General features: G+C 36.3%; 1 protein-coding gene across 1 annotated transcript; it reads right to left on the bottom strand.

The window, feature by feature from the left end:
- Positions 1 to 822: 822 nt before the first annotated feature.
- Positions 823 to 8,838, bottom strand: AspRS (Aspartyl-tRNA synthetase). Its single transcript, XM_023170561.2, has 7 exons — positions 8,569 to 8,838; positions 8,243 to 8,501; positions 8,013 to 8,190; positions 7,133 to 7,358; positions 4,591 to 4,825; positions 1,905 to 2,287; positions 823 to 1,029 (listed from the first exon to the last, which is right to left on the bottom strand). The coding sequence occupies exons 1-7, from the start codon at positions 8,714 to 8,716 to the stop codon at positions 866 to 868; spliced, it is 1,593 nt and encodes a 530-aa protein (XP_023026329.2). The 5' UTR covers positions 8,717 to 8,838; the 3' UTR covers positions 823 to 865.
- Between the last annotated feature and the right edge of the window lie 36 nt (positions 8,839 to 8,874).

Genomic DNA, 8,874 nt, shown 5'->3' with positions numbered 1-8,874 from the left:
ATTTATTCATCATTGTGGATTTTTTCTTCAAACTTATCACTGTGGTAATTTCTTCTCAATTTGAGGTTAATTATTTCGATATTTACAAAGAGATTATTTACAGTTATCTAAAGCCGCATCCCCACTATGCCGAGCGGCACGGATCGGCATTGCCGACTGACAAGTGTGGACGCATCGTCAGCTTGTGCAGCTGTGTGCCGAGCGGCCATGCCGCGTGCCGATCCCGAACCAACTGGTTGTCGGTCTGATCAAAGAAAGCCGATCGACACGCTGGAGTGGGGACGTGCCGAGCGGCAGACCGCAGCACTACTTCCCTCATCTGCGTCTCAGCACAGCATAGGTAATAAGTGTTACCTATGCTGTGGTAACAATTGGCAGCATAGGTAACAATTTTTACCTATGCCTGTGGTCTCAGTCTGGCTGAGGTCGTGCGAGGATTACCACGTGCTGAACTATGAAGTGGAGCTACTCGATGCGTATCGCGATGTTTCCATTTTGTGGGACTGTGTTTTACCCGATTATAAAAATCGCAATAAGCGGAACGATGCTTTAAACAAAATTGCGTTGTTGTTTGGCGTTGAAAAAGTGGAGATTGAAAGAAAACTCAAAAATCTTTTAAGTCATTTTTCGCGAGAACTGAAAAAAGCCAGTCGGCTTTGCCGCGTGGCCTGGCCGCTCGGCAAAGTGGGGATGCGGCTTTAGGTTAGAACTTTAAAGTTCGAGTGCACTTTCCCAATGCAAGGAGTAAGAATATGTTCCCTAATATCTGTGTAAAGGACGCACTTTCTAGTAGCACTGGAATTTTTGAGAATTAAAAACAAATTAAAAGTCATAAGATTTTTATTTCTTATCAGTTCCTACAACTTTATGGCGTGACTCGCTTAGGATCACGGGGGAACATTGAAGTTTTTCTGATGTTGTCAAGGCCAAGGTAGAGCATAACAACCCTTTCCAGTCCAATACCGCCTCCAGCATGGGGAGGGCATCCATATTTGAACGATTCAATGTAAGCAGCAATTTTGGTTATATCTGCAAAAACACATGGATTTGGGAAAAAATATCATTTTTTTTGTCTTAGATTTAAATATAATGAATGAACCTGTTTACTCTTCATTATTTCCCTATTCACAGCATATCTAAATTGCTTCAAAATTGACAATTTTCATGTGGAATTAGAAGGGTTGCACTAATATTTCAATGAATATATTGGGTCCTGTTCAAGGACTATATATATCCCAAGTACACCAATGTTCAAAAAACACAGTTTAATGTGATATTTCCACTTCGAAGTTCACAAAACCGCGACACGTGTTTTTCTTTATGATAGCATCCTCAGGCGTCACTAGATAGTAACTCCTGAGGATGTTAGGTTAGGTCAAAAGTGAGTGGGTTGATTTGACCCTCCACCGCAACCAGCAAGGGTTTATTGTGGCTCACACTTATTCACACTCGACCAAATAAACCTAGCTTCCTAACGAAGTCCATTAGTTTCTATGGTGAGTGGTCTCTCAGGTCAGATGGTAAGAGTACGGTTCTGTCAAACTCTAAAAACCTGATTCGGTCCCCAACGTGGCAGGCACGAAGTATATGCTCTGCTGTTTCATCATTTTTCAAACAGAGGCGACACACTCTGTCTTCCGACAGTCCGAGTCTCTGCATATGATGATTCAAATGACAGTGACCAGTGAAAAAGCATGTTAGATATTGTAGTGCCTGAGTATGTGGTCTGACCATTTATATTCAATGATTATTCTCAAATTATTATATGATCAGCAATACGGATTTAAAAAAAAATAGTCGCATTGGTTCCCATTATAATCAATATATCTTTGATAAAAATAGAGGAATAACTAATTCTTGCAGTACCATCTGTTGTGCAACCACACACTTTCCCTTCTACTCACCTATTCCATGATGTTTCGCTCTTTCCGTGAGAAAATCTGGATCGTGGATCCTTTGAGCGCCACTCAGAATTTCCTCTCCTCTCATAAACATATCGTAGGAATTCGAAGATAGGGGGTTCTGCGGATCGGGCATAGTGTAAAACGGCCTCACCGCCAAGGGATATTTATCCAAGATATAAAAATCTGTATCGTATTTGGCCTTTACGAGACGACCGAGCAATTTTTCAGTCGGCGTGCTCAAATCTTCTTCTTGTCCCACTTCGACACCGGCATCGGCAAGAATTTTCCGTGCTTGATCGAACTGCAGAACGAGAGGAGGGTCCAAAAACGTGAAAGGTTCGGCGGGGTATTGCTGGTTCACAAGAGAGATTTCGTGTTGATATCTGAAATTTTGCAGGAAACCACTCTAAATAAATATTATATAAAAGGAGTAGGTGAATTGTCGGTGTTACGTGAGAAGTAAGAGAGAACAAATGAATAAGAAGCCTAGATGTGTAATATTATTTTGTTTCAAAAGTTTTGACCATTTTCATGAGTATAGAGTTGACTCGCGATAGTCCGACACGCTCGGTAGTCCGACGCTGCGCTGTATGAGTCATTGGTCTAGTCTAGTAGGTCTTAACTGTAAAACCGATTCATGTTGTGTTATGATTTTAATACTAAATAAAATTCTCTTCTTTTGTAAAAACTGAAGCCTGACTTCATTACATATTTTGAAACTTTTCTAGTCAAATATTAAATAAAAATTCATCGTTAACTCTAGATTTCCAAACTTATACACTGCAAATTCAATTAAATAGAGCCAATCCTTGGTAATCCGATACCCCCGCAGTCTCGTAGTGTCGGACCATCGCAAGTTAACTGTAATATCTCTGTTTAATTTATTCAAATTAAGCTTCATTTGAATCAGTGCACTTTTGCCAATATAAAACAAGTCGACTAATTCCGTCAGCATAAACACTGTGTGCTCAGAATTTGATGAAGTTATCAAAGGCCGTTTTTGCCTGGTCCTGATTGGCGAAGGTTCTACTAGTGAAAAAGTTATCGAAGTGCTTGAAGAGATGGTAGTCTGTTGACTATAGGTCTGGGGAGTATGGTGGGTGACGCAGACCTTAGATGATCAATTCGTTTAATTTTCGGGCGGTGATTTGTGAAACGTGCGGACGGGCATTGTCGTGGAGCAGGATTGGACGCCTTCTGTTGACCAGTACCGGCTGCTGTTCCAATTTCCGTTACATTTCGTCGAATTCCTCACAATAGAACTCTGCTGAGATAGTTTGGCCTGGTTACAGAAAGTTATAGTGAATCATACCAGAAGCTGACCACCATATACTAGTCATGGTCTATTTTGGTGGGTTTTCGCCTTTGGGGAGTTCCTGGGTGGCCTATCGGTGTCCAAACAATGTCATGAACATCTCCTGTTATCATACAGGATCCACTTTTCATCACACATAGTGATCCAACCAAAAAAAGATCGTCTTGGTTACGCAAAAGTAAAGAATAACAGACCCCGTACCGTGACGATTTCTGTCGATCATTCAAATCATGCGGCACCCACTTTTCAAGCTCTGCTCTTTGACCTTTCCAATACATTTTAAACTATCATAAAACGCATGGGAGCTAACACCCAATTGGTCCGCCATCCCATGCACTGTTTGTAATGGGTCAGTCTCCACCAGGGTCATAAAATCCTCGTCCTGGATTACTCTAGGTCGATCACTTTGGGGCTCATATTTTCGAAACTAAAATCTCCGAAACAAAATTTCGCAAACCAATGTCAAACAGTGTGTTCATTAACACTATTTTGCCATATCCCTGGACAATTTTTTGGACTGTTTCGGCAGCGCTTTAGTTCAATTTGAATTCATACAGAAAAGTTGGCTAAAAAATTTCAATAGACGCTGCCATATTACAAAATGAATTAAACACAAAATTTCTCGGTGTATTCATTGATAATAGGCTGAAATTTGATGAACACCTCAAACAATTCAAGAGTAAGATCTCCTCCGGATGTTATGCAGTTAGAGTGGTTTCAAATGAGTTGGGTTTTTATATCGCAAAGACCGTTTACCATGCACTTATTGAATCTCGACTACGTTATGGAATACCTTTTTAGGGAGCATGCAACTCATCCCTCTCTTCTGTATTGATATTACAGAAGAGAGCACTCAGACGTCTCTGTAAAGTCAAACCCAGAGAATAGTGCAGGGACTTGTTCACTGCCAATAAAATTTTATATTTACATTCATACATTTTTGGAACTTTTTTACATCTGCATTTATACTTTTTTAGTACTGTTTCTACATTAACATTGTATTTCTTGGACTTTTTCAATAAGATGCAAATCTTCGGACAATAAAGTATATTTTAATTTGATTTTGAATTGCTTAACAACATCATATAGTAATGAATAAGGCAAAAAATTTAAATTTGGAAAAAATGAACAGCATCAATGTACAAAATTCCCTATCAACCAGTATATACCACAACATAGTTGAATGAGTATTTATTGAGATATGTAGCTACAAAAACACAACATTAAAACTGTCAAAACTTTTGAAACAACATATTTTATAGTTTATCTTCATGTAGACTTCCAACAACAAGAAATGGTTCTTAACATAATGAAACATTCTGATTCTTAAATGAGAGAGTTTGGGTGAATAACTAGGAAATGAACACTTACTGGTCTCTCAAACCTTTGAAAATCTCTGTGAAAAGATTTCCAATTGTGAGCATCACTTCGTGGTAGTGATAGTTGAAAGCCATTTCCAAATCCAAACCAGTGAATTCTGTTAGATGTCTGTGGGTATTGGAATCTTCAGCACGAAATACTGCACCTATTGTGAACACCTTTTCAAAATCGGCAGCGATAGCCATCTGTTTGTAGAGCTGAGGACTTTGGGCTAAATATGCAGAATCTAAAACAGGATTAAACGAAATTCATTTTTTGTGGAGGAAATCAGAGTTATTTTATCAACCTTCTTTAGGTATGTTTGAAAGTGGTTAATAATGTTTCTATAGTTACTAGAAGTTTACTAGTTACTAAAATTTCACAACTAATTTCAAATTTTTTGCTTATTTTTATTTTTGTTCCTTTTTACAACTAACACACAGGCCGGAGAAAGAAAACCCTTTTTTTTTTGTTCAAAATTGGCTTTATACATCAACATAACATCCATCAAGAGCCACACAATAATTCCAGCGCCGCTCTAATATTTCAATAGAACTTTGTAGAACGATTTATCTTTTGCCTCAAAATAGGCCTCAGTTTCAGCAATAACCTCTTCATTATAGCAAAATTTTTTACCAGTGAACATTTTTTTGAGATCTGCCAACAGCCAGTAGTTGCTGGGAACCAAATCTGGCGAATACGGTGGATATGGGAGCAATTCGAAGTTCAATTCATCGCAATGATGCAGATGACGCTCGTTTTGATTCTGGAGTGAAGTGATAATAATAATAATATTGTTTATTAAGATTCAAATCACAAAAAGTATCAAATAAAGTAATACATACAGTTGAATAACCATCGTAGAAACCACAGAAGCATCAGATGTTGCTTGTAAGTGATGGGTCCATGTTTCATTCACATTCACAAACATGGCCAAATACTACTCAGAATCATCAAAATGTTCTTATTTTTGTCAACAGTGAGCACCCACTTTGAACAGAGCTTTCTCAAAGTCAAATGTTCATGCAATATAAAGCCAACACGTTCTTTTGATATCCTAACAATGTTAGCTAACTAACAAAACTTCATTTTTCGATAATTCAAAACGATTATGAAGATTTTTTTTATGTTTTTTGGTGTTACTGCCTCATTTGGAAGTCCACTGCATTCTGCATCATCGGTGTGTCAACGACCACGTTCTAAGTCAGCAAACCAACGTTTAATTGTTGTTTCTGATGGAGCAGAGTCTTTATAACAAATTTTCAAGCCATTGCTTCGTTCGAACAGTTTTTTTTTCTATCAAGAACCAGTGTAAAATTAAAACACGAAATTGTTTTTAGTCCATTGTTTTGAAAATGATAAAAGTAGTGTCACTCTTAGCACAATAACTCACAAACTTACAAGTAGAATATCATGAAATTTCAATAGCTTTCTTTTGAAGGTTAGTACTAACTGAAAAAGCGGTGAATGCAATGAGACTAGCGCCATCTATGTGTTCGGGTCGAGATTTTTCAGCCCAGGTAGAATCAGAATCTTGATTGTTTTATTCGTTTTATAATTTCATTTCACTTTTTATATTAGAACTTTTTTGGGTACTTTCAACTTTCACAAACTGAAAAAATATGAAAATGGTAAAACAGTACCTTATTCACGTGTAGAAATTATGAATTATTGTCATTTCGGTAATGATTTCATAAGTTATTTCAACCTTACTGGGTTTGAAAGGTGATCAAATCAAAAGTAAATAATTTGTATCCCTTATTTTGATACTTATTCAACTTTTACTTCTATTTGAAAATGTTTTAAAATTAAAATAAAAACATTTAAAAAAAAAAAGCTTTTACACAAATGCACCAAAAATGAAAAACTAATTTCTTTTATTGTTTGAACTAGGTTACTGTGTGAGTAAGAGGCTTTCCATAAATAAAAAATAGGTATTCTTGCACGGAAAGATTTTGATTTTGTTATAGAATAACCTAGAAATTATTTTTACAATATATGCATTTGTATAATAGCTTATCTTCAAACAAGTTTTTCTGGAAAACGAAACAAGTTAGGACACACGTTCATATGACGTCATTCAAGATACACCTTGTATAATGAAAGCTGAATTTGATCAGACTCACTATTTTCTACAGCGTCAAAATGCAGGTGAAAAATAGATACGATACAAAAGTAAAATTTAATAAGTCCAAAATCAAATTTTGACCACAAAAACATAATTTTTTGAAGACTATAAATTAAAGTAATGTATATAAAAATGAAAATTGAAAAATAGCTATCATTGGAAAATGAAAGATATAAATTTTGGTGATTTTTCTCTCTATACATTACAACACAGAAGAAAAAAAAATCCTTTCGAAATCACCAATTAGCCAAAAATATTTACATGAGGAACAGTACATAATATTCATATACAGTTTTGAAAAAATAAATTGGGTAAATGGATTAACGATCACTACATTACCAGTTCAGATTTGTAATCAGTGCCAGAAATATACAAGTTACAAAATTACCAAAAGATTTTTAAGATATTTAGAAAACAAATTCTCACTTTTGAAATAGCTCACGGTGAAGACATTAGCACCCCCTTCTGAGGCAGCTGATATTATTTTTGGAGTGTGGATCTCCACAAATCCTCGTCGAGTCAGACAATCACGGAAAAGACGACATACTCCAGCTTCCAATCGATAGATAGCCTGATTGGTCGGAGTACGCAAATCCAGAATTCTGTTATCCAATCGGGTGTCTTGATTAACACGTATGTTGAGTCCTTCATCCTGAGAATAATTATACAAAAACAGGTGTCAGTAATCTGTGTTGAGAATCAAAAGCAATGTGTGTTATTCCTAAATCTTTGAGAAAAATTCAATACATTTAATCAAACATTTTGTACAAACATTTTATTGGATCATTTGGATATTCTTGATGAAAAATAAGTTTGAACTATACTACTCTGTTCAAAAAAATGAGGTGAATTTTAATTTTTCTCAAAAAATATTCATTTATTCATCAATTTCTATTTTTTCCCCTTCAAAGTAGTCCCCCTCAGATTTAATACACTTGTGCCAGCGGTTTTTCCAATCCTCAAAGTAGTTCTGATGTGCACTTTCTGTATGTCCTTGGGCTCTCTCAGTTATTCGATTTTTATTTCCTCAATGGTCACAAACCGCAGTCCTTTCATGAGTCTCTTCAATTTTGAAAACAGTAAAAAGTCACAGGGGGGCAAGTCTGGTGAATACGGTGGCTGAGGCATGATTACGGTGTATGAATTAGAGATAACTTTCAACTTTGAAAATTAAGTAATATAAATTGAAAAAATGTTTATATTGTTGTTTAACCCCCTCATAAACTTTTAGTATTCTATCAGATCAATAAAGTTTCACTTGAATGAAGTACCTGGTAACAGGTACAATAATTCTATGACTACTTACATCAGCTTTCTCAGGCCTGCTTGCATCTTCTATCTGCAAAGGAAGCTGTGGGGCAGATGAAGATACGACCCATAATTGTGAAGCTACTAATTCAATTTCTCGTTGGCTACAACCAGCTACGCCAGCAGATACCTCTGCAACGGTGGATTCTACATCAACTATACTCTCTTTTGGTATGCTGAAAAGATTTCGTTAAATTAAATGCATCGAATAATGAAGTTAACTTTTACCCGCTGGAAAATTTGACCATAGACTTCGAAATTGTTTCAGATACATTTAAAATAACTTGAACAGTGAATTCTTGCTGTCTTAGAACAATGAAACACTGCTTTCCTCTAGCTCGCACGGTGTGCAGTCTCGCCCGAACCCATACCACCTGACCAGTACAAGATTTGTTTAAATCTTTGATGTAGGAGAAGCTTCTCTTTGCAGCATTGATATCAGAGCGAATTAAGGGTAGTATACCATATTTTCCTTCTGACACATCACCTAAAGAATACGATGTTCAATGGGTCAAGAATTACTTAAGACTTTTAACAAGAGATCTTTATCATACCTTCAATGACAACATCAGGTTGATTTTGAGCAGAAGTTTGTCTGTGTTCAGCCTTCTTTGCAGCTTTTTCTGCCTTCTTAGCTTCCTTTTTAGAAGCCTTTTTACTTTCTGGTTTTTCAGAATTATCTAAAACTTTAGTTTCTATCATTTTCAATGTCGATTGACGAGTAAAATCCACTTAAACAGCCCTTGTATTTTATTGAAATGAAAATGATGAAACACTAGAAACACTAACCTAACCTTACACATTTCCTAAAATAGTTAGAGATAGTAGCCGTCTCGCTTAATCACTTTTTACATTTTCAC

The sequence above is a fragment of the Leptinotarsa decemlineata genome, unplaced genomic scaffold (assembly GCF_025532065.1).
Source record: "Leptinotarsa decemlineata unplaced genomic scaffold, Ldec_3_MD MMD2_tig00026328_RagTag_RagTag, whole genome shotgun sequence".
In the NCBI taxonomy this organism is placed as follows: Eukaryota; Metazoa; Arthropoda; class Insecta; order Coleoptera; family Chrysomelidae; genus Leptinotarsa; species Leptinotarsa decemlineata.
The sequence above is the reverse complement of the archived record's forward strand: the minus strand, read 5'-3'. Positions and strand labels throughout refer to the sequence as shown.